This window comes from Oncorhynchus keta, chromosome 35 (genome assembly GCF_023373465.1).
Source record: "Oncorhynchus keta strain PuntledgeMale-10-30-2019 chromosome 35, Oket_V2, whole genome shotgun sequence".
Classification (NCBI taxonomy): domain Eukaryota; kingdom Metazoa; phylum Chordata; class Actinopteri; order Salmoniformes; family Salmonidae; genus Oncorhynchus; species Oncorhynchus keta.
The window spans coordinates 70,512,066-70,537,880 of NC_068455.1; the positions used below are offsets into that span (position 1 = coordinate 70,512,066).

Genomic DNA, 25,815 nt, shown 5'->3' on the forward strand with positions numbered 1-25,815 from the left:
AGAAGGTAAATAACAGAGATATATATATACACATACACATACACACACACACACACACACACACACACACACACACACACACAACCAGTCAACAGTTTGGACACACCTACTCATTCAAGGATTTTTCTTTATTTGTACTATTTTTTACATTGTAGAATGATAGTGAAGACATCGAAATGATGAAACACGTGGAATCATTTAGCAACCCCCCAAAAAAGTGTTACAAAAATGAAATATATTTTATATTCGAGATTCTTCAAAGTAGTCACCCTTTACGCTGATGACAGCTTTGCACTCTTGCCATTCTCTCAACCAGCTTCATGAGGTAGTCACCTGGAATACATTTAAATTAACAGGTGTTAAGAAGGAATTTATTTCCTTAATTCCTTAATCCGTTTCAGCCAATCAGTTGTGTAGGGATGGTATACAGAAGATGGCCCTATTTGGTAAAAGACAAAGTCCATATTATGGCAAGAACAGCTCAAATAAGCAAAGAGGAATGACAGTCCATCATTACTTTAAGACATGAAGGTCAGTCAATCCAGACATTTAAGAACTTTGAACATTTCTTCAAGTGCAGTCGAAAAACCATCAAAACACTATGATGAAACTGGCTCTCTTGAGGCCCGCCACAGGAAAGGAAGACCCAGACTTACCTTTGCTGCAGAGAACAAGTTCATTAGAATTAACTGCACCTCTGATTGCAGCCCAAATAAATGCGTCAGAGTTCAAGTAACAGACACATCTCAACATCAACTGTTCAGAGAAGACTGTGAATCAGGCCTTCATGGTCGAATTGCTGCAAAGAAACCACTACTAAAAGGTCACCAACAATAAGAAGAAACTTGCTTGGGTCAAGAAACACGAGCAATGGACATCAGACTGGTGGAAATCTGTCCTTAGTTCGATGAGTCCAAATTTGAGATTTTGGTTCCAACCGCCGTGTCTTCGTCAGACGCAGAGTAGGTGAATGGATGATCTCTGCATGCGTGATTCCCACCGTGAAGCATGGAGGAGGTGGTGTGATGGTGCTTTCCTGGTGATACTGTCTGATTTATTTAGAATTCAAGGCACACTTAACCACAGTGTGGTTAAGCATTCTGCAGTTACAGTTGAAGTTGGAAGTTTACATACACTTAGTTTGGAGTCATTAAAGCTCATTTTTCAAACACTCCACACATTTCTAATTAACAAACTAGTTCCAGCAAGTCGGTTAGAAACATCTACTTTGTGCATGACAAGTAATTTTTCCAACAATTGGTTACAGACAGATTATTATTTCACTTATAATTCACTGCATCACAATACCAGTGGGTCTGAAATGTACATACACTAAGTTGACTGTGCCTTTAAACAGCTTGGAAAATTCCCAAAATGATGTCATGGTTTTAGAAGCTTCTGATAGGCAAATTGACATAATTTGAGTGAATTAGAGTTGTACCTGTGGATGCATTTCAAGGCCTACCTTCAAACTCAGTGCCTCTTTGCTTGACATCATTGGAAAATAAAAAGAAATCAGCCAAGACCTCAGAAAAGAAATTGTAGACCACAAGTTTGGTTCATCCTTGGGAGCAATTTCCAAATGCCTGAAGGTACCACGTTCATCTGTATAAACAAAATGGGACCACACAGCCATCATACAGCTCAGGAAGGATACGCGTTCTGTCTCCTAGAGATGAACGTACTTTGGTGCGAAAAGTGCAGATCAATCCCAGAACAGCAGCAAAGGACCTTGTAAAGATGCTGGAGGAAACAGGTACAAAAGTGCCTATATCCACAGTAAAACGAGTCCTATATCGACATAACCTGAAAGGCCGCTCAGCAAGGAAGAAGCCACTGCTCCAAAACCGCCAAAAAAAAGCCAGACTTCGGTTTGCAACTGCACATGGGGACAAAGATGGTACTTTCTGGAGAAATGTCCTCTGGTCTGATGAAACAGAAACAGAACAGTTTGGCCATAATGACCATTGTTATGTTTGGAGGAAAAAGGGGGAGGCTTGCAAGCCAAAAAACACCATCCCAACCATGAAGCATGGGGGTGGCAGCATCATCTTGTGGGGGTGCTTTGCTGCAGGAGGAACTGGTGCACTTCACAAAATAGATGGCAGGAAAATTACGTGGATATATTGAATTAACATCAAGACATCAGTCAGGAAGTTAAAGCTTGGTCACAAATGGCTCTTCCAAATGAACAATGACCCCAAGCATACTTCCAAAGTTGTGGCAAAATGGCTTAAGTACAACAAAGTCAAGGTATTGGTGGGGCCATCACAAAGCCCTGACCTCAATCCTATAGAAAATGTGTGGGCAGAACTGAAAAAGTGTGTGCGAGCAAGGAGGCCTACAAACCTGGGCCAACATTCACCCAACTTATTGTGGGAAGATGAAGAAGGCTACCCAAAATGTTTGACCCAAGTTAAACAATTTAAAGGCAATGCTACCAAATACTAATTGAGTGTATGTAGACTTCTGACCCACTAGGAATGTGATGAAAGAAATAAAAGCTTAAATAAATAATTCTGTCTACTATTATTCTGACATTTCAATTTCTTAAAATAAAGTGGTGATCCTAATTGACCTAAAACAGGGATTTTTTACTCAGATTAAATGTCAGGAAATGTGAAAAACTGAGTTAATGTATTTGGCTAAGGTGTATGTAAACTTCCGACTTCAACTGTATATGCCACCCCATCTAGTTTTTGCTTAGTGGGGCTATCCTTTGTTTTTCAACAGGACAATGACCCAACACACCTCCAGTCTGTGTAAGGGAAATTTGACCAAGAAAGAGAGTGATGGAGTGCTGCATCAGATGACCTGGCCTTTACAATCACCCGACCTCAACCAAATTGAGATGGTTTGGGATGAGTTGGACCGCAGAGTGAAGGAAAAGCAGCCAACAAGTGCTCAGCATATGTGGGAAGCTGGTTGAGAGAATGGCAAGAGTGTGCAAAGCTGTCATCAAGGCATAAAGTGTCTACGTTGAAGAATCTCAAATCTACAAATCAAAATATATTTTAACAACTTTTTTGGTTACTACATGATTCCATATGTGTTCTTTCATAGTTTGTCTTCACTATTATTCTAAAATATAGAAAATAGTACAAATAAAGAAAAACCCTGGAATGAGTGTGTGTCTAAACTGGTGACTGGTACTATATATATTTTTAGCATTTATTTCCTTTGAAAATATTTACATAGCCTTGATTGTTAAATAAACAGTGAAAATATTTACATAGCCTGTAATTTACACACTAATTTATTCGACATACAGTAATGATTTTCAAATACAAAACAATTAACATTTGTCATGCCGTTGGCCTGGGGGGAAGGTTTATGACAGTCATAAATACCTCTTTCCCCCCTTGATTAACAGAGATTCTGGGAACATCAGAAGGTGGGGGGAAATTCAACTATATTCTGTTAATCCGCCCAATTGAACAAATGCGGTGGTACTTAATGAATATGATGTCAGTTCGCTTGTCATCTGAGACATTCTCATCAATGATCAGATGACAAATTCTACAGTGGAAAGTCTACACATCAGAGTTATCGGATTCACATGGAATTGTTGTTCAATTTAAATGTTTGAATATGAAATTATTCGTGATGGGATGAAATGTGATTTTAGCTTCTAAAATGTGAGATTTGGGTTTTCATAAGATAGGGCTCTGCTCAATTAGTGGCCCGCCCCTGTGAAGGGACATGGGCTATAAAACTTTTCAAACACGCCATCCTCTCCCTTCCTATATAAGCCCATGACGACAATATAACTTCCTGTTCCGAGGATGTAGGACGACGGTCCGATGTCAGAATGGTTCAGATAATAACTATAGAACGAAGAAAACATCAGCGTGAGCTTTGGTTGTGAATGGTATGAACTTTGAACTCTTATTCACTACAGAAGTGATGCCTCCTAGCCGTTGAGTTAGCAACAGCAGCTGCAAATGAGGGTTAGGAAGGAACAGAGTATCCAGTCTATCACACAACGACGCTACTACAACGTATCTAATTGACAACCAGACATTCTTCAAAGGACTCGGTTTGGCAACACGGCCTTCCATCTACCACCAACCTACCGAAGCGCAGTTCAGAGTAAATATTTATTGCATTTTCCTTTTCCAAATGGGCGGTCATTTACTGTGCTATTTACGATAGCACAGCTTCGGCCTTTGTTACTCAGTCTTCCCGCTCTTTCACTCAAACCCAGACCCTTTTCTTTTGTGTAACAAGCTGTCATATCTGTTCCGCCCGCTAGTGACGTTTTCCTTTATGACGTAATTTGTAATCAAGTTATGATTTAATTATGTGTAATTCTGTGTGATTAGTTAGGTATTTAGTAAATACATAATTAAACCCAATTTTGTATTGCTGATTCAACTTGTTAGCCAGGGTTTGTGCAGATAACTAAGAATTTACAACTTTCAGATGAGACTGCATTAAGGTGATGATTAATATTGACTGCTATTGGCTATTGATGTAAAAATATTACTAGGTCTTTAAGAGTTTATTCAGAAGATAACAGCTCTATAAATATGAATTTGTGGTGCCCGACTCTAGTTAATCACATTTACATGATTAGCTCAATCAGGTAACATTAATTACGGATAAATTATTTTATAGAATAGCATGTCATATCACTTAATCCGGCAAAGCCAAAGACACGACACATTGTATGTTACTTTTTACAAACACATACGTCTCAAGGGTCTTAAAAGTCTGATTTATAGAACAGAAAAATACACATATAGCCATGTCACCTGTGGAGCGGCTGCCTCCTAAACATAAGCAGTAACACAAGCATGGCAAACTTCCTAGGTTGGAAGAAACCGCAATATCAGGGGTATTCAACCAGGGGTCTGCGAAAATATATATACAGTACCAGTCAAAGGTTTAGACACACATACTCAAGGGTTTTTCTTTCTTTTCACTATTTTCTAAACTTGTGACTGGTACAGTACATGGAAATAATATTATTAAATATAGTTATATCAGACCTGCACGTGGTGTCCAGGTCCTTCAGAAGGATGTTCAGAGCCAGCCCCTCCTGTCCCGGCTGCAGGAAAGCCCTGAGACGCACCACCTCAGCACCGATACAGTCCAACGCACTCTGGATGAACTACACACAGACAAACACAGACAGAGGGCGACACACACACACACAGACAGAGGGCGACACACACACACACAGACAGAGGGCGACACACACACACAGACAGAGGGCGACACATACACACAGACAGAGGGCGACACACACACACACACACACACACACACACACACACAGAGGGCGCACACACACACACACACACACACAGAGGGCGACACACACACACACACAGAGGGCGACACACACACACAGAGGGCGACACACACACACACACACACACACAGGGCGACACACACACACACACACAGGGGCACACACACACACACACACACACAGAGGGCGACACACACACACACACACACACACACACACACACACACAGAGGGCGACACACACACACACACACACACACAGGGCGACACAAACACACACACACAGAGGGCGACACACACACACAGAGGGCGACACACACACACACACACACACACAGAGGGCGACACACACACACACACACACAGGGCGACACACACACACACAGAGGGCGACACACACACACACACACACACACACACAGAGGGCGACACACACACACACAGAGGGCGACACACACACACAGAGGGCGACACACACACACACACACACAGAGGGCGACACACACACACACACAGAGAGCGACACACACACACACACACACACACACACAGAGGGCGACACACACACACACACACAGAGGGCGACACACACACACACAGAGGGCGACACACACACACACACACACACAGAGGGCGACACACACACACACACACACACAGAGGGCGACACACACACACACACACACACACACAGAGGGCGACACACACACAGAGGGACACACACACACACAGAGGGCGACACACACACACACACACAGAGGGACACACACACACACAGAGGGCACACACACACACACAGAGGGACACACACACACACAGAGGGCACACACACACACACACACACACACACACAGGGACACACACACACACAGAGGGACACGCACACACACAGAGGGACACGCACACACACAGAGGGACACGCACACACACAGAGGGACACGCACACACACAGAGGGACACGCACACACACAGAGGGACACGCACACACACAGAGGGACACGCACACACACAGAGGGACACGCACACACACAGAGGGACACGCACACACACAGAGGGACACGCACACACACAGAGGGACACGCACACACACAGAGGGACACGCACACACACAGAGGGACACGCACACACACAGAGGGACACACACACACACACACACACACAGAGGGCGACACACACACACACACACACACACACACAGAGGGCGACACACACACACACACACACAGAGGGCGACACACACACACACACACACAGAGAGGCGCACACACACACACACACACACAGGGGCGACACACACACACACACACACAGAGGGCGACACACACACACACAGAGGGCGACACACACACACAGAGGGCGACACACACACACAGAGGGCGACACACACACACAGAGGGCGGGACACACACACACACACACAGAGGGCGACACACACACACACACACACACACACACACACAGAGGGCGACACACACACACACACACACACACACACAGAGGGCGACACACACACACACACACACACACACACACACACAGAGGGCGACACACACACACACACAGAGGGCGACACACACACACACACACACACACACACAGAGGGCGACACACACACACACACACACACACAGAGGGCGACACACACACACACACACACACACACACACACAGGGCGACACACACACACACACACACACACACACACACACACACACAGAGGGCGACACACACACACACACACACACAGAGGGCGACACACACACACACACACACACAGAGGGCGACACACACACACAGAGAGGCGACACACACACACACACGACACACACACACAGAGGGCGACACACACACACAGAGGGCGACACACACACACACACACACAGAGGGCGACACACACACACACACACAGAGGGAGACACACACACACACACAGAGAGCGACACACACACACACACACACACACACACACACAGAGGGCGACACACACACACACAGAGGGCGACACACACACACACAGAGGGCGACACACACACACACACACAGAGGGCGACACACACAGGGCGACACACACAGAGGGCGACACACACAGGGCGACACACACACACAGTCAGTTGTGTAGGAAGGCCCTCAGCCCCCATACAATCCAACACACTCTGAATGACCTGGAGGTCAGACATCAAAAAGTCAAATTGAGTTTAGTTAGACAATGTTTGTTACTGAACCTAGAAAAGACTGGGGGCCTGTTAGAAATCTTGATTACCCCAAGCAAGGGAGGAAAGACCTTAACATGGCCTAGAGAGGTTTACTTTCTTCAGTACACGGCAGTTTTACCTTGATGTGATCAGCCAGCTGCACGGTGCAGTCTTCAGTCTGCTCAGCTAGGTGGATGCTGTACAGTTGCTGTAACAGAAAACAGATTGGTACATCAATCAAGGCCTCACATAATCTGGAGTTTTATTTATTCTTAAAATTGATGAGGCTTGATAATGTGTTTCATCGGCGTTGAGTTGACAGTGTATAGCGTGTGGTCGAGTGTTTTCGTCTCTCCGTCAGGTGTGCCATCGAGTGCATATGAAGAGAGTGTGTGTGTGTGAATCCGTGCGTGGTACTAACCTGGTAGTATTTGATGGCCTTGGTGAGAGGCTCCACGTGTACAGTCTCATCCAGCTGGTCTTTGTGCAGCAGGTCAATGAAGAAGTCGAGGGAACGCTCATGGACACTCATCTCTGAGTAGAGAGTCCCCATTTGCGTATACACCTGCACACTGCAGCAGTTCAGAGCTCTAGGGGGAGAGAATATTTGATGGATGAAGTAAATGACACTACTCTGACAACAGCCACAGACGAGAGAAAGCAGACTGTCGAATGAGCTGGTAGTATCTGTTGAGAGTAACATAGGGTATGTCAGATTCACAGTACACTTACTCTTCCTAATTAAGACAGAAAGTTATTCAGAATCTAAAAGATAACCATGAAGGAGTTTTCCTTACTATTTAGTAGTGGCAGAGAGAGACAGACACACTTGGCCTTACTGTTGGTATTTGTGCAGCGTGGCCTGCAGCAGGGTGAGAGAGTAGACCAGTCCTGAGGCGAAGCTGAGCTGCTCTCCAGGTGGTCCTCTCATCTTCACCCCAGTCCTCTCCACGGGGTTACCGTTCAGATCAAACTTCTCCTGGGCCTGCTTACTGATCAACTCAGCCTAGAGGGAGGGGGAACATACATTTAGCATCTTGAAAACAAACAAACAAACAAGCAGACACACTCCTAGTCAAATGTTGAACCGGTTACTGTTCCCCTCTCTCAATGTACCTTGCAGATGAGTCTTGGTATGAGCAGCAGCACCAGGATACAGTCGTGGTCTCCTCCGTGACGCAGGAAGGAGTCGGGCATGAAGGATGTCAGGAGAGACACCTGTCTGTTGGCCTGGCCCACCTCCATCTTCCTCAGCTCCATCTCTATGGCCTGGAGAGAGAGACACAAACACACTATTTATCTGCAATAACAGCACACACATGTACATTTAACACTAAAATGCAATGCAAGTTTCTCTGGGAACAAAAAGCACATCGGCAGACTGGTATGATGCTCCCAAAGTGTTGAATGAGACAGTTGGACCCCAAGCTGGGTCTTCACCGGAACCCGCTGCTCTGTGTTCCTTACCTTGGCGTAGGCCTTGGTCTCAGCGAACTTGATCTTGAAGTCAAACAGCTCAGCTGGTGGAGGAGGCTGGACCTGCTCTGCATTGGCATTCTGAGCACTGGTCAGTTCCTTGTTGGCATCCTACACACACACACACACACACACACACACACACACACACACTTTAGATACAAACAACCAAAAGAAACCACTGTCACCTAACACCTTCCCCATTTTCCTTAAAAGGAAAGTGTTCAGGAAGTTATTAAAACCCCAAAGTGTGACAAACAAGTTCACCTTTCCATTGTTTTAACTACTAAACATGCTTGTTAGTGTTTTTCAGTGTCATTCTTTTGATTGCATGTTCTTTGACACTCCTCTGAAGTTGTGATTTCCAATTATACCTGCAGACTGGCAGTGAGCTGGTGATACAAACCTGCAGACTGGTGGTACATACCTGCAGACTGGCAGTGAGCTGGTGGTACATACCTGCAGACTGGCAGTGAGCTGGTGGTACATACCTGCAGACTGGCAGTGAGCTGGTGGTACATACCTGCAGACTGGTGGTACATACCTGCAGACTGGCAGTGCGATGGTGGTACATACCTGCAGACTGGTGGTACATACCTGCAGACTGGCAGTGAGCTGGTGGTACATACCTGCAGACTGGCAGTGAGCTGGTGGTACATACCTGCAGACTGGTGGTCCATACCTGCAGACTGGCAGTGAGCTGGTGATACAAACCTGCAGACTGGCAGTGAGCTGGAGGTACATACCTGCAGACTGGTGGTACATACCTGCAGACTGGCAGTGAGCTGGTGATACAAACCTGCAGACTGGCAGTAAGCTGGTGGTACATACCTGCAGACTGGTGGTACATACCTGCAGACTGGCAGTGAGCTGGAGGTACATACCTGCAGACTGGTGGTACATACCTGCAGACTGGCAGTGAGCTGGTGATACAAACCTGCAGACTGGCAGTGAGCTGGTGGTACATACCTGCAGACTGGCAGTGAGCTGGAGGTACATACCTGCAGACTGGTGGTACATACCTGCAGACTGGTGGTACATACCTGCAGACTGGCAGTGAGCTGGAGGTACATACCTGCAGACTGGTGGTACATACCTGCAGACTGGCAGTGAGCTGGTGATACAAACCTGCAGACTGGCAGTGAGCTGGTGGTACATACCTGCAGACTGGCAGTGAGCTGGTGGTACATACCTGCAGACTGGTGGTACATACCTGCAGACTGGCAGTGAGCTGGTGGTACATACCTGCAGACTGGCAGTGAGCTGGTGGTACATACCTGCAGACTGGCAGTGAGCTGGTGGTACATACCTGCAGACTGGTGGTACATACCTGCAGACTGGCAGTGCGATGGTGGTACATACCTGCAGACTGGCAGTGAGCTGGTGGTACATACCTGCAGACTGGCAGTGAGCTGGTGGTACATACCTGCAGACTGGCAGTGAGCTGGTGGTACATACCTGCAGACTGGTGGTACATACCTGCAGACTGGCAGTGAGCTGGTGATACAAACCTGCAGACTGGCAGTGAGCTGGTGGTACATACCTGCAGACTGGTGGTACATACCTGCAGACTGGCAGTGAGCTGGTGATACAAACCTGCAGACTGGCAGTGAGCTGGTGGTACATACCTGCAGACTGGTGGTACATACCTGCAGACTGGCAGTGAGCTGGAGGTACATACAGACTGGCAGTGAGCTGGTGGTACATACCTGCAGACTGGCAGTGAGCTGGTGATACAAACCTGCAGACTGGCAGTGAGCTGGTGGTACATACCTGCAGACTGGCAGTGAGCTGGAGGTACATACCTGCAGACTGGTGGTACATACCTGCAGACTGGTGGTACATACCTGCAGACTGGCAGTGAGCTGGAGGTACATACCTGCAGACTGGTGGTACATACCTGCAGACTGGCAGTGAGCTGGTGATACAAACCTGCAGACTGGCAGTGAGCTGGTGGTACATACCTGCAGACTGGCAGTGAGCTGGTGGTACATACCTGCAGACTGGCAGTGAGCTGGTGGTACATACCTGCAGACTGGCAGTGCAGACTGGCAGTGGCTGGTGATACAAACCTGCAGACTGGCAGTGAGCTGGTGGTACATACCTGCAGACTGGCAGTGAGCTGGTGGTACATACCTGCAGACTGGCAGTGAGCTGGTGGTACATACCTGCAGACTGGCAGTGAGCTGGAGGTACATACCTGCAGACTGGTGGTACATACCTGCAGACTGGCAGTGAGCTGGTGATACAAACCTGCAGACTGGCAGTGAGCTGGTGGTACATACCTGCAGACTGGTGGTACATACCTGCAGACTGGTGGTACATACCTGCAGACTGGCAGTGAGCTGGTGGTACATATCTGCAGACTGGCAGTGAGCTGGTGGTGGCAGTGAGCTGGTGATACATACCTGCAGACTGGCAGTGACATACCTGCAGACTGGCAGTGAGCTGGCAGTGAGCTGGTGGTACATACCTGCAGACTGGCAGTGAGCTGGTGGTACATACATACCTGCAGACTGGCAGTGAGCTGGTGGTACATACCTGCAGACTGGCAGTGAGCTGGTGGTACATACCTGCAGACTGGTGGCTGGTGGTACATACCTGCAGACTGGCAGTGAGCTGGTGGTACATACCTGCAGACTGGCAGTGAGCTGGTGGTACATACCTGCAGACTGGCAGTGAGCTGGACATACCTGCAGACTGGTGGTACATACCTGCAGACTGGCAGTGAGCTGGTGGTACAAACCTGCAGACTGGCAGTGAGCTGGTGGTACATACCTGCAGACTGGTGGTACATACCTGCAGACTGGCAGTGAGCTGGTACAAACCTGCAGACTGGCAGTGAGCATACCTGCAGAGACTGGCAGTGAGCTGGTGGTACATACCTGCATGGTGGTACATACTGGCAGTGGCAGCTGCAGGCTGGCAGTGAGCTGGTGATACATACCTGCAGACTGGCAGTGGTGGTAGCAGACTGGTGAGACTGGTGGTACATACCTGCAGACTGGCAGTGAGCTGGTGACATACCTGCAGACTGGCAGTGAGCTGGTGGTACATACCTGCAGACTGGCAGTGAGCTGGTGATACATACCTGCAGACTGGCAGTGAGCTGGTGGTACATACCAGGCTGGCAGTGAGCTGGTGGTACATACCTGCAGACTGGCAGTGAGCTGGTGATACATACCTGCAGACTGGCAGTGAGCTGGTGGTACATACCTGCAGACTGGCAGTGAGCTGAGCTGGTGAGCTGGTGATACATACCTGCAGACTGGCAGTGAGCTGGTGATACATACCTGCAGACTGGCAGTGAGCTGGTGGTACATACCTGCAGACTGGCAGTGAGCTGGAGCTGGTACATACCTGATACATACCTGCAGACTGGCAGTGAGCTGGTGGTACATACCTGCAGACTGGCAGTGAGACTGGCAGTGAGCTGGTGATACATACCTGCAGACTGGCAGTGAGCTGGTGGTACATACCTGCAGACTGCTGGCAGTGAGCTGGTGATACATACCTGCAGACTGGCAGTGAGCTGGTGGTACATACCTGCAGACTGGCAGTGAGCTGGTGGTACATACCTGCAGACTGGTGGTACATACCTGCAGACTGGCAGTGAGCTGGTGATACATACCTGCAGACTGGCAGTGAGCTGGTGGTACATACCTGCAGACTGGCAGTGAGCTGGTGGTACATACCTGCAGACTGGCAGTGAGCTGGTGGTACATACCTGCAGACTGGCAGTGAGCTGGTGATACATACCTGCAGACTGGCAGTGAGCTGGTGGTACATACCTGCAGACTGGCAGTGAGCTGGTGATACATACCTGCAGACTGGCAGTGAGCTGGTGGTACATACCTGCAGACTGGCAGTGAGCTGGTGGTACATACCTGCAGACTGGCAGTGAGCTGGTGGTACATACCTGCAGACTGGCAGTGAGCTGGTGGTACATACCTGCAGACTGGCAGTGAGCTGGTGGTACATACCTGCAGACTGGTGGTACATACCTGCAGACTGGCAGTGAGCTGGTGGTACATACCTGCAGACTGGTGGTACATACCTGCAGACTGGCAGTGAGCTGGAGGATACATACCTGCAGACTGGCAGTGAGCTGGTGGTACATACCTGCAGGCTGGCAGTGAGCTGGCGGTACTTGTTGATGGTCTGCTGGTAGTCTGCTACAGTCTCCTGAGCAGCCTCCACTCTCTTCTGGGCCTCTCTCACCCTGGCCCCGTTCAGGTCCAACTGCTCCCTCAGCTCCATCTCTGTCTCTCGGCTGTTCTCCTGAAGCTCGTCATTCATCTCGTTGATCGCTTCCTGGAGGGGTGAGGTCAGGGTTGACGGGTTAAGGGTCAGAGCAGCTATAGTTGTGTAGTGATGAGTGGACAGGGGTTTAGGTATAAAGTCATGCACAGACAGGGTTCAAACACAAACGGTGTCTCTCCGTCTCTAAAACAGTCTCCTTGCCAGTGTCGTGGACCCACATGAAGGGCAAACAGTTGACACAGAGTTGGTTATTCAAAACATACTAACAGAGTTGACTGAACAAATCACTGACTACTCAAAGCATACAAAGTAACGGAGTTGACATGGATATCAAAGTTGACATTATGGTAACAGTGTTGACAGGGGTATTGTTGATTGAACTCACCAGGTCAGTGACTGTCTCTCTCAGCTCTCTGACTTTCTCCTCCAGGTCCAGATTCCTCTCAGTTAGAGTCTCTACCATCTCCTCTGCCCCGAGAGCAGCATCCACCTAGGACACACAGTACCAGTCAAAATTTTGGACACACCTACTCATTCAAGGGTTTTTCTTTATTTTCCACATTGTAGAATAATAGTGAAGACATCAAAACTATGAAATAACACTTATGGAATCATGTAGGAAAAAAAAAAAAAATATGTAAATCAAAATATATTTTAGATTCTTCAAAGTAGCCACCCTTTGCTTTGATGACAGCTTTGAACACCCTTGGCATTCTCTCAACCAGCTTCATGAGGAATGCTTTTGCAACAGTCTTGAAGGAGTTCCCACATATGCTAAGCACTTGTTGGCTGCCTTTCCTGGCCTCTGCGGTCCAAACCATCTCAACTGGGTTGAGGTCAGGTGATTGTGGAGGCCAGGTCATCTGATGCAGCACTCCATCACTCTCCTTCTTGGTCAGCTAAACAGTTGCTCTTAGCAAAAATGTGTTTGGAGCTACCTTTCTAGCTAATAGGCTATGTTAAGAGTTTACACTTCCTTGTCCAATTAGATCCCGTGTGGCTCAGTTGGTAGAGCATGGCGCTTGCAACGCCAGGCATGTGGGTTCGATTCCCACGGGGAAACAATATAAAAATGTATGCACTCCCTACTGTAAGTCCCTCTGGATATGAGCGTCCACTAAATGACTCAAATGTAAAAAATAACGTGGGCAGGTCAAAATCATGAAAAACAATCTACCAAAACTATTCATTTCAAAATGTTGGTTACTTCTCCTTGCTGTTATCATTCACCTGATGAGACATTACATTTCTTTTTTGTTGCTAAAGTATGATGATCCCCGGGTCGCCAGTTTGCCAGGGAGGGGGTTCCTGGGTCACCGGGATGCCAGGGAGGGGGTTCCTGGGCAAATAAAGTTGAAGATCCCTGCTCTATATGAGCAACTGGCTAACCTGTTCACTGAGCTCACCCATGGTAGACTGACTGGCTAACCTATTCACTGAGCTCATCCATGGTGGACTGACTGGCTAACCTATTCACTGAGCTCATCCATGGTGGACTGACTGGCTAACCTGTTCACTGAGCTCATCCATGGTGGACTGACTGGCTAACCTGTTCACTGAGCTCATCCATGGTGGACTGACTGGCTAACCTGTTCACTGAGCTCATCCATGGTGGACTGACTGGCTAACCTATTCACTGAGCTCATCCATGGTGGACTGACTGGCTAACCTGTTCACTGAGCTCATCCATGGTGGACTGACTGGCAGAACAACCAACTGACATGTTCTTTGAGGTCACTGATTGACTGACTAACCGACTGTCTGGTTGGCTGACCTGTTCTTTGAGCTCATTGATGGTGGCCTGGCTGACTGGTTGGCTAACTGACGGACGGACTGGCTGACTGACACTATGGTTGACTGACCTATTCACTGACTGGCTGACTTGTTCTTTGAGCTCGTTGATAGTGGCCTGGCTGACTGACTGGCTAACTGACTGGTAGACTGACCTGTACTTTGAGCTCATTGATGGTGGCCTGTCGGAGTGGCTGGCTGGCATGTTCTTTGAGCTTGTTGATGGTAACCTAGTTGACTGGCTGAATCACTGACCCGACCGACATGTTATTTTAGCTTGTTGATAATGTCCTGGCTGGCTATCTGGTTAACTGACTGGCTCACGGACAGCCTGGCTGACCTGCTATTTGAGCTCATTGATGGTGGCCTGACTGGCTGTCTAACCTTCTTGTTGAATTACCTTTTCTTTGAGCTTGTTGACGGTAATCTAGCCCCCCAGCTGACTGACTGACAGACTGGTTGACTGACCACCTTCAGCTCATCGATGATGGCCTGGCTGACTGACCTGCTCCTTCAACTCATCAATGGTGGCCTCAGCCTGCTTCATCTCCTCCTGTAGTTTCTGCTTCTGGGTCCTCAGAGTCTCCAGCTCTCCATTCTTCTTGTCCATCTGCTTCTGCAGCTTCACGTGCTCCTGCTTCTCAGACGAGGACAGGTCACGCATCCTGAGGGAGGGGAACAAATAGTTCTGTTAGAGATCAAACTAAAGGGAAATGTTTAAGGCTGGTTTCCCAGACCCAGATTAAGTACAGTCTGGCACTAGAAACCTCTTTCTAATGGACATACTCCACTGAGCAGGCTCTTTAGTCCAGCACTAGGCTTAATTTGTGTCCAGGAAACTGCCCCAAAAAGTGACAGGCAAATCATTTTGAGCAAATCCTGAATGGAAGAGACACCCCAGTGTACCCATAAGGGGCACTAGATCTCAATGAAACATCAGGTAACGGATGAGACAGTTTGGTCAAAACTGAAAGCTCTCAAGAAAAAAAAAAAAAAAAAAAAAGGTGTTACGGGTTTTAAGTACACACACCTGACCAGAGCATCTTTCAGCCTGCTGTTCTGCTCCTCCAGCTGCTTTACGTGGTAACTAGAGGCAGCTCCGTCAGAACCTGGAGAAGCAAGAGTTAGGTTAGGTTTCGTTTCAACTTTGCCAAGCAAAACTGAAGTCCTTGTCAAATATATGATAGCTATTTTTTCTTAAATACAAAGACAATGGGATCCGAAATGATTGACACCCTTGATAAAAATGAACAATTATGACTGTATAAAATAAATCATTTAAATACTGACCTATAGTGTATGCAAAACGATTTTGTTTAACAATATATATTTTTCTCAATTAAAAAAGGTAGGAGCCAAGATTATTGACATCCCTAAAGATTATAAATAATGGAGTCAAAAGTTAAGTATTTGGTCCCATATTCATAGCACAGAATGACTACATCAAGCTTGTGACTCTACAAACTTGTTGGATGCATTTACATGTCGTTATGGTTACATTTCAATTTATTTTGAGTCCAATAGATATAAAATGGTCAATATTGTGTCATTGGAGTCAGTCAGAATGTTTCTGAACACTGCTACATTAATCTGGATGCTACAATCACAGATAATCGTGAATGAATCGTGAATAATGATGAGTGAGAAAGTTAGAGTCAAAGATCATACCCCCAAGACAGGCTAACCTCTCACCATTACAATAACAGGGGAGGTTAGCATTTTTTGGGGGTATGATCTTTGACCCTCTGTATGGGATGAGATACCATAAATAGAGCAGCCTTTCATAGCAACTCACTACTAGTGACCTCTAACCTTTCTCCTCAACCTCGTGTTTAATGATCTCCAGGTCCACGGTGAGTTCCTCCACCTTCTCCTTCAGCGACTCCACCTCCACCTGCAGGCTTTCGGACCGCTCCTCGGCCATCTCCTTGTCCAGGGTGGCCATCTCGATGGCGTCCGCCGTGTCTGACATCTCCTCCATATAGCGGTCCTTGGCCTCCAATGCCTCCCGGGCATCCTGGGAGAGGAACATTAGTGTAAATCTCACATTGGTTGAATGAACAGAGTCAGACGAAATACGCAAAAAATCCAGAATGACAGAAGTGGACGTCATTAGCAATGTCAATCTAACCAAAGCTAAAACTAGGTACCTGACAACAGACTTCCATACCTGGTACAACATTACATAAGGGATGACCTTTTAATTATCCTAGGTTAATGACTACCGGTTTGTTACTTGAAGTCTTCCCAAGTACTCTGATTTAATAAGAGAAGTGGACAGAAACCCGAAAAGAAGCGTGAAGGTTCTGTGCTCATTTCAAAAAGGTGACTACCATAGAGGTTATGGTAGGGTTAGGGTTTCATGTAGGGTTTCTGGTGTGTACTGTACCTTCTTGGCCTCTTTGAGTTGTTTCTGCAGGTCCGTCTGCTGCTCCTGCATCTTGGTCTTCCACTCCTGGAGCTGCTCCAGCTGAATCTTGTGTTTCTCCAGCTCCTTCAGCTTGACCTGAATAATCATTGTAAATATGAATAAATAATACAAGTTATTACATATTTATCAAAATAAAACAAATCTACTTTAGATGTCTTTATATTTGTATATTCATACAGAGACAGCCAGTCAACATGCTGTACATAATATAATAACAAGATAAATAGATTATTAAAAAGACAAAGACCTTGTCCTCCGCCCGCTTCATCTTCAGGGTCTCCAGCTTCTCCTCTAGGTCCTTCACCTGGCCACGCAGAGACTCTTCCTCCTGGAAACACAGAGAGGTTCAGGTATGAAGGTGAACACATCAGGGAAGACAGAGAGAGAAGGGGGGGGGGAATAGGAAGGGATGGAGGGGGGGAGGGGGCATTGAGAGAGGGGATAGTGGACATCTCAAAGCAACCAGAGACGTTAGAACCCACATTCCAAAAAACACCTCAAAAGCTCCAAGACATGCTCCCACCACCAAGAACCGTGTCTGGAGTAAACTCCTTTACTCAGTAATATTACACCAAAGAAACTCTGCCCTCTGTTGGCATGCAGGTGAAGGGCAGTGGTAGTGAGGCTGAGGAGTAGCACCCTATGATCCCTGGATACGTCCCAAATGGGTATGTCCCAAATGGCACCGTATTCCCTATGAAGCAGTACACTATATAGGGAATAGGGTGCCATTTGGGGCAACCCCGGTTTGTTAATCAAACAACATGCCCAGACCAGATAAGCATGCGTTCAGATACTGTTACCCTACCTGCTTTGATGCAGGAGACTCAGCCTGTTTACAACGACAACATGGACGGAACACAACAGTCAACAGACAACGAATGAGGAAACACAATGGATGGAGGTGATATCATGGTGAAGCTGGGCCATGCGGACAAAGAGATACAAATCACCTTAAACTGACTGAATCAATACAACAAATAGAATGATATGTTTACAATAATGTGCACCAGCTTTTGTTGTCACCCTTCAAACTACCGCTGATGGTTTGAATGTTGTAGCCATCAACGGCCGACGGGGCCATAAAGATGGAGGAATTCAGATATGACATCTTGTTTTTAGCACTACACACAGAGTTCTTAAACTACGGCGAGCGACATGGGTCAATGTGCCAGTAAACATTGTTTTATTGTCTGCGTCTTAAAGCTTTGGGATCATGTACACGGTGCCAATGACCATACAAATAGTAACGGAGAGCGATGAACAACACTGCAAACTTAGCAAAACAAGGAATGTGTGGTAAGTACATGGGGGTCGCCATCTTCATGCACAGTCGCCATTATCCCAATAATCACCCCATATTAGCAAACTTAATTTCAAACTTCACTTTTCTGTAGAATAGGCTAATTATCGTAATGAATGTCATCAAAATGTCCTCATTAAGTGGTATGTGTCGATCATTTTTTGGGTTTATCGTCTCAGCTCTATATAAATTACATATCAGGCTGCAGGCTTTTGTTCCAGCCCAGTAGTAAACATATCCAACAACGTATCAATGTTATGATAAATGGGGTGTTTTCTTTCTGTGCTTGACCAAAAAGCTCCCCAGAACCTAAGGTGATGATCTGATTGGCCACAGGGGGTTGTGGACTGACCTTGCTAGGGGTGGTGGGGGGTGGAGCTCCGGACGTGGCGGGGATGCCGCTGGGCTGGGGGACGACAGGAGCCCCCAGCGCACCCTTGGAAGACAGGCTGCCCTCGCTGACATCCTCCCTGGACCGAGAGCTGGACAAGCCGATGGCCCGGGGAGCCTGGAGAGGTGGGAGGTAGAGAGAGGTGGGAGAGAGAGGGGGCAGGTAGAGAGAGGTGGGAGAGGGGGCAGGTAGAGAGAGGTGGGAGAGGGGGCAGGTAGAGAGAGGGAGGTAGAGAGAGGTGGGAGAGGGAGGAGGTAGAGAGAGGTGGGAGAGGAGGCAGGTAGAGAGAGGTGGGAGAGGGGCAGGTAGAGAGAGGTGGGAGAGGGGGCAGGTAGAGAGAGGGAGGTAGAGGGGGCAGGTAGAGAGAGGTGGGAGAGGGGGCAGGTAGAGAGAGGGAGGTAGAGAGAGGTGTGGGAGGGAGAAGGCAGAGAGAGGTGTGGGAGGGGGTAGGTAGAGAGAGGTGTGGGAGGGGGTAGGGAGAGGGAGGTGTGGGAGGGGGTAGGTAGAGAGAGGTGTGGGAGGGGGTAGGTAGAGAGAGGTGTGGGAGGGGGTAGGTAGAGAGAGGTGTGGGAGGGGGTAGGTAGAGGGAGGTGTGGGAGGGGGTAGGGAGAGGGAGGTGTGGGAGGGGGGTAGAGAGAGGGAGGTGTGGGAGGGGGTAGGGAGAGGGAGGTGTGGGAGGGGGTAGAGAGAGGGAGGTGTGGGAGGGGGTAGAGAGAGAGAGGTGTGGGAGGGGGTAGAGAGAGAGAGGTGGGGGGTGGAAGAGAGAGAGAGTGGGGGTGGAAGAGAGGTGGGGGGTGGAAGAGAGAGGTGGGGGGTGGAAGAGGGGGAAGAAGGTGGAGGTAGAGAGAGGTGGGGTAGGTAGAGGGAGAGAGAGGTAAAGAAAAGATAGAAAGAGAAAGGGGAGCGAGAGAGAACAGGAAGAGGGAGAAATACAAGTAAAATACATGTAAAAGAGAACTACATCTGTGAGACCGTACCATTACCTGTTAATCCCAGTGACCATAAAAACAGACTGCTCCCAGAAGTGAACACAGAAACATTCCACCCAGAGCCCAGGTGAACTCCGGTAAACCCGTATCTAAGTGAAACCTGCCGTGGTGAGCAAATACCACACCCAGTGCCATACAAGTCACCCTTTACTGTGCTGATCTGGCCTCCACCAAAAAGTACCAACAGTTCTCAAGGAACTGGCCAGGTGAACTGAACTGTCTGTAAAAGGGTGAACTCTGGTTTTAGAGGCACTACTACAGTAGTAAGTTACTGCTTCACATTTTGTGGGAACTTTGGTTTAAAATACTAAAACTAACTATGCTGTCGTTTTTCCAGTTATTGCAGTGAATTTGACCTTTGTTCACCCCTCCAGGAATGACCCGAGTTCACCCCTCCAGGACCAGAGTTGATCTCTCCCAGGGGAGTCAGGTGCTTTGAGGCCTGGAACGTACCATGAGGAGGGAGGGGAGGGAGCTGGAGGAGGAGAGACGACCTGGAGTGTTCCACTGTTGTATGAGAGTAGACTGTTAGGGGTTGAAGAGCTGTCTACTGCTGTTCTCTCTTCCTGAGGGAATCTTCTAGAACAACTTTATACACTCTGCTGTGTTAGGGTTGAAGAGCCGTCTACTGCTGTTCTCTCTTCCTGAGGGAATCTTCCAGAACAACTTTATACACTCTACTACTCTCACATTCTATAGTTAGGCCTAAACAGATACACACACCATGTACTGACGTGCGACATACTCTCAAGTCAAATACTGACTGTTGATTATCTCAGTCTATGACGTTAAACTGTAGTAGGAGATCTCCCACTCTAAAACATCATTCCTTCGCAGACTGTGGTGAGCTACTTTCCTACTCTGTCACATACCTACATCTTCCATATTCATGAGCTTATTAACATTCCGTTGCTCTAATCTACCTCAGAGCGTACTGCTGTGACATCACAAGGTCGACACGATCTACAGTAGGAATGGACAGGTGGGCTCGTCTTTAACAGAACCCTTTTCCCACAGCGTCTGCTGTTCATAACAAGCTCACCTTGGTGCTACGACGGGTGACGGACTGGAGGAGGAGGAGGAGGAAGAGGAGGAGGAGGAGGGTATAGTAGCGGCGGAGGAGAGGATAGAGAACACACACACACACAGGCCCAGCAGAGACGACGAAGGGCAGTAGTTTGCAGGGCAGAGAGGCAGAAACACACAGGGTTAATATTAGTCAAAACACACTGATATATCACTCTCCAGCAGGCTGGACTGCTGTGTGTTACTGCATTCCCCTTAGTCACTTCAAGGAAAACTCCACCCAAAAACTCTCAGTATTTGCTTCATTGTTGACATACAGAAATACAGCCGGTTTGACGCACTGTGCATCATATGATGCAACATACCGACTGTATCTCTGTATTTGAAAGCTGCATATCTTGAAAACTTCATTGCTGACCTGCAAAACATTTTAGAACTATATCAACTATTGACTAATCAAACAAATACCAGAAGAGAGTTTTTGGGTGGAATTTTTCTTTAAGTCTTTGTGCAAGTATGAAGTTTGAGCTGATAACTTTTAAAAACTGAGGAGACGTACTGTAGTTAATATATAAGTGGGTGAAGTCAATGTTAAAAAGTATATAACATGACTTAAAATAAATTACAAAATAAAATAATCCCAAGTGAAGTCGAGGCAAAAACAAGGCGCATCACAATGCAAGAATACAAAAAAAATGTATTATATATAAAAAATTAACCTAACAGCCAGAACATGGAACATCATGCTCCTAAATGTGTCATGGAACCAAAGTGAAAATGTACGGTGACATGAAACACCCATGTGATCCGTTAGCAGAATACAGAACAGAAGACGAACAACAGAAAAGCTATGACAGGCCAAAAATATTACCCTGAACAGCCTCATTCAAAAGAAAAGCTACGACAGGCCAAAAATATTACCCTGAACAGCCTCATTCAAAAGAAAAGCTACGACAGGCCAAAAATATTACCCTGAACAGCCTCATTCAAAAGAAAAGCTACGACAGGCCAAAAATATTACCCTGAACAGCCTCATTCAAAAGAAAAGCTATGACAGGCCAAAAATATTACCCTGAACAGCCTCATTCAAAAGAAAAGCTATGACAGGCCAAAAATATTACCCTGAACAGCCTCATTCAAAAGAAAAGCTACGACAGGCCAAAAATATTACCCTGAACAGCCTCATTCAAAAGAAAACGTGACAAGCAAGCAACAACCGTGGCAAAGTAGGTGAGCATAGTTTTAAAATATCTATACCTTCTTAGAAACGGGCGTCTGTAATGGTATTTGGGGGAGAGGAGAGAGGGATAGAGAGAAGTAGAAAAGAGGGAAGAGGTCAGGTAGGTCACATGGAGGGAGAGAAAAGGAGAGGGATAGAGAGAAGTAGAAAAGAGGGAAGAGGTCAGGTAGGTCACATGGAGGGAGAGAAAAGGAGAGGGATAGAGAGAAGTAGAAAAGAGGGAAGAGGTCAGGTAGGTCACATGGAGGGAGAGAAAAGGAGAGGGATAGAGAGAAGTAGAAAAGAGGGAAGAGGTCAGGTAGGTCACATGGAGGGAGAGAAAAGGAGAGGGATAGAAAGAAGTAGAAAAGAGGGAAGAGGTCAGGTAGGTCACATGGAGGGAGAGAAAAGGAGAGGGATAGAGAGAAGTAGAAAAGAGGTCAGGTAGGTCACATGGAGGGAGAGAAAAGGCGAGGGATAGAGAGAAGTAGAAAAGAGGGAAGAGGTCAGGTAGGTCACATGGAGGGAGAGAAAAGGCGAGGGATAGAGAGAAGTAGAAAAGAGGGAAGAGGTCAGGTAGGTCACATGGAGGGAGAGAAAAGGAGAGGGATAGAGAGAAATAGAAAAGAGGGAAGAGGTCAGGTAGGTCACATGGAGGGAGAGAAAAGGAGAGGGATAGAGAGAAGTAGAAAAGAGGGAAGAGGTCAGGTAGGTCACATGGAGGGAGAGAAAAGGAGAGGGATAGAGAGAAGTAGAAAAGAGGGAAGAGGTCAGGTAGGTCACATGGAGGGAGAGAAGGAGAGGGATAGAGAGAAGTAGAAAAGAGGGAAGAGGTCAGGTAGGTCACATGGAGGGAGAGAAAAGGAGAGGGATAGAGAGAAGTAGAAAAGAGGGAAGAGGTCAGGTAGGTCACATGGAGGGAGAGAAGGAGAGGGATAGAGAGAAGTAGAAAAGAGGGAAGAGGTCAGGTAGGTCACATGGAGGGAGAGAAAAGGAGAGGGATAGAGAGAAGTAGAAAAGAGGGAAGAGGTCAGGTAGGTCACATAGAGGGAGAGAAAAGGAGAGGGATAGAGAGAAATAGAAAAGAGGGAAGAGGTCAGGGAGGTCACATGGAGGGAGAGAAAAGGAGAGGGGGATAGAGAGAAATAGAAAAGAGGGAAGAGGTCAGGGAGGTCACATGGAGGGAGAGAAAAGGAGAGAAAAGGAGAGAAGTAGAAAAGATAGGGAAGAGGGAAGAGGTCAGGGAGGTCACATGGAGGGAGAGAAAAGGAGAGGGATAGAGAGAAATAGAAAAGAGGGAAGAGGTCAGGGAGGTCACATGGAGGGAGAGAAAAGGAGAGGGGTAGAAATCGCTCCCAAACAAAAGGTCTGTATGTTTCCTTTACCTGTTTGACTGATTTTGGAATCTCAGGGATGTCTGAAGATAAAAACAGAACGAACAGATCACATGTTATTGTAAACACACACAACCATTTATAAACTACTTCTAAACCCTTTACGAATACTTGAAGTGGACCGTAATATAACGTGTTACAGTAGCTCGGTTTCCATCCAATCGGCAAAAGATTCTCATGCAAATATTCTTTATCTGCTTAACAACAATACGCGCATTTCCCCACCAAAGATGAGTTTCCATCGAATGGACTTGTTGGGGATTAAAAGGCTGTGCGTGATCCCGTAGTGCACATAACATTTACTTCTGCGGTTTCATTCCCATGTAGTGAATAGAAAAGTTCAATGCTTTTCCATGGCATTTTCAACTCTACTGATGGATTTCTCATTCAAAAAAATAAATAATGGCATTATATAGTTATTATAATTATTATATATAGTTATAAATTCATCCCTCATTTCATCTGTAGTCTAATGAACTGCATGGTTTCATGTCATCGCGTGACTCCAAGTTTACTTCCATATGATGGGTATTATATCAATATTTGTGCATAAAGAGTTTCTGCAGACAATTCTCACATAATGAATTTAACCGACACAAAAAGATCCCACCATGTCTAGAGTATTTAGTTTTGTCGACATGTGGAAAGTTAACGGACACATTTTCTGTTTCCATCAGGCCTGTCATGACATTTTTTATCCAACATGTACTTTACTCGCTTAAAAACGTTGGATGGAAACCTGGACAGTGTTGTCTTTATGATTGTAGCCTAAAGATCAGTGCCATGCTATCCAGGGCTGGGGAGAACTCAGGAAGTAAAGTAGCATTGAGGACAATTAGAATTGGAATTTCAGTTTACTTACTGAATTGACTGAATTGAATTGAAATGAAATGAACCCCAATCCTGATGCTATCTGAGGCCATGTAAATGAAGGCTACAGCTTTGTTATTCTGCTCACCTTTCTGCTTGGACAGGAACTTGGCAGTGGAAGATTCTGGGATGTCTGGAGAGGTGGCACCATCTTCCACTAGCTGGATCTGATAAGGAGAGAGAGGGAGACAGGTTCAATACACCAGTCTATTACTCTTCCACAATGTGTGTGTCACAGTTAGAGAGAGAGGTCGTCTGTCAGTTAGAGAGAGAGAGGTCGTCTGTCAGTTAGAGAGAGAGAGGTCGTCTGTCAGTTAGAGAGAGAGAGAGGTCGTCTGTCAGTTAGAGAGAGAGAGGTCGTCTGTCAGTTAGAGAGAGAGAGGTCGTCTGTCAGTTAGAGAGAGAGAGGTCGTCTGTCAGTTAGAGAGAGAGAGGTCGTCTGTCAGTTAGAGAGAGAGAGGTCGTCTGTCAGTTAGAGAGAGAGAGGTCGTCTGTCAGTTAGAGAGAGAGAGGTCGTCTGTCAGTTAGAGAGAGGTTGTCTGTGTGTGTCAGTTAGAGAGAGGAGAGGTTGTCTGTCAGTTAGAGAGGTTGTCTGTGTGTGTCAGTTAGAGAGAGGAGAGGTTGTCTGTCAGTTAGAGAGAGGTTGTCTGTGTGTGTGGTATGGAGGGTTAGCCTAGTTACCTGGGACTGGCGCACAAAGATGCCGCAGTTCTCATCACACTGGAAGTATCTCTTCCCCTGGACCGTGCCATCATTCTTGCCCTTAGGCTCATCCAGGATCACACCCACCCACTTACCTGTGGCAAAGAGCGTGGCGCCCACATACGCCACAGTGCCACGCTGGCCCTTACCGATCACCTCCACCACCGAGCCCACCTTGGCAGGCTTGCCTCCCCCGTCCGCACTCATCTTGCTCAGGAGGGGGCTGCCAGAAATCTGGGGGTAGAGAGAGAGAACATAGTTTAGGACAGAGGACCTTGTGACTGCTGGTGTTAGTCTACAGCCTCACCTCGGTTTGATTTTTTTGTGATCTTTGCATTTCTCTGTGTGCCTGGAAATCTGTCATTTATCCACAAACAAGAAACAATGACAACTGAGTTCTTGGTGAGATCTAAGATAAAACATTTGAACATTGGATTTTCCACCCCAACAAAGTGAAGCATGCAAACATGTTTCTATTGGTGGGTGACAACATTCCATGCCATCAACTC

At 47.0% G+C, this 25,815-nt stretch overlaps 1 protein-coding gene, 2 long non-coding RNA genes and 1 other non-coding gene across 48 annotated transcripts in view; 3 read left to right on the plus strand and 1 right to left on the minus strand.

Annotated features, from left to right (window-relative positions):
• Positions 1-25,815, minus strand: part of LOC118368969 (dynactin subunit 1-like) — a 40,638-nt gene that overhangs the window by 11,930 nt on the left and 2,893 nt on the right. The window contains exons 3-25 of one of the 38 annotated variants that reach the window (XM_052497546.1): positions 25,286-25,540; positions 24,693-24,771; positions 23,726-23,757; positions 22,379-22,396; positions 21,138-21,161; positions 20,549-20,602; positions 19,068-19,223; positions 18,221-18,244; positions 17,660-17,740; positions 17,371-17,487; positions 16,794-16,998; positions 16,012-16,090; positions 15,487-15,646; positions 13,576-13,680; positions 13,050-13,241; positions 12,474-12,931; positions 11,987-12,018; positions 11,000-11,286; positions 10,701-10,923; positions 10,637-10,668; positions 10,386-10,576; positions 9,610-9,673; positions 8,924-9,471 (exon numbers count right to left, since the gene is read on the minus strand). In XM_052497546.1, the coding sequence (XP_052353506.1) occupies positions 9,214-9,471; positions 9,610-9,673; positions 10,386-10,576; positions 10,637-10,668; positions 10,701-10,923; positions 11,000-11,286; positions 11,987-12,018; positions 12,474-12,931; positions 13,050-13,241; positions 13,576-13,680; positions 15,487-15,646; positions 16,012-16,090; positions 16,794-16,998; positions 17,371-17,487; positions 17,660-17,740; positions 18,221-18,244; positions 19,068-19,223; positions 20,549-20,602; positions 21,138-21,161; positions 22,379-22,396; positions 23,726-23,757; positions 24,693-24,771; positions 25,286-25,540 (3,126 nt within the window). In that variant the 3' untranslated portion in view covers positions 8,924-9,213. Of the gene's footprint in view, positions 1-4,994; positions 5,117-7,590; positions 7,660-7,872; positions 8,042-8,290; positions 8,458-8,567; positions 8,721-8,918; positions 9,472-9,609; positions 9,674-9,758; positions 10,258-10,289; positions 10,577-10,636; positions 10,924-10,999; positions 11,287-11,620; positions 11,727-11,986; positions 12,019-12,441; positions 12,932-13,049; positions 13,242-13,575; positions 13,681-15,486; positions 15,647-16,011; positions 16,091-16,793; positions 16,999-17,370; positions 17,488-17,659; positions 17,741-18,220; positions 18,245-19,067; positions 19,224-20,548; positions 20,603-21,137; positions 21,162-22,378; positions 22,397-23,725; positions 23,758-24,692; positions 24,772-25,285; positions 25,541-25,815 lie in introns of those variants that run through there. The other 37 variants (XM_052497540.1, XM_052497545.1, XM_052497529.1 and 34 more) reach the window with 37 other exon arrangements.
• Positions 14,181-14,251, plus strand: trnaa-ugc (transfer RNA alanine (anticodon UGC)). Its single transcript has one exon. It is a non-coding gene; the product is annotated as a tRNA-Ala (tRNA).
• Positions 22,403-23,669, plus strand: LOC127916162 (uncharacterized). 7 transcript variants are annotated; one of them, XR_008093654.1, is made up of 4 exons: positions 22,403-22,911; positions 22,978-23,109; positions 23,174-23,435; positions 23,579-23,669. It is a non-coding gene; the product is annotated as an uncharacterized LOC127916162 (long non-coding RNA). The 7 variants fall into 7 exon arrangements; XR_008093655.1 differs by having other exon boundaries at positions 22,403-22,654; positions 22,721-22,911; positions 22,978-23,435; XR_008093649.1 differs by having other exon boundaries at positions 22,978-23,435.
• On the plus strand, positions 24,783-25,278 carry LOC127916160 (uncharacterized). Of its 2 annotated transcripts, none has more exons than XR_008093647.1 (3): positions 24,783-24,880; positions 24,935-25,138; positions 25,172-25,278. It is a non-coding gene; the product is annotated as an uncharacterized LOC127916160 (long non-coding RNA). The 2 variants fall into 2 exon arrangements; XR_008093648.1 differs by having other exon boundaries at positions 25,225-25,255.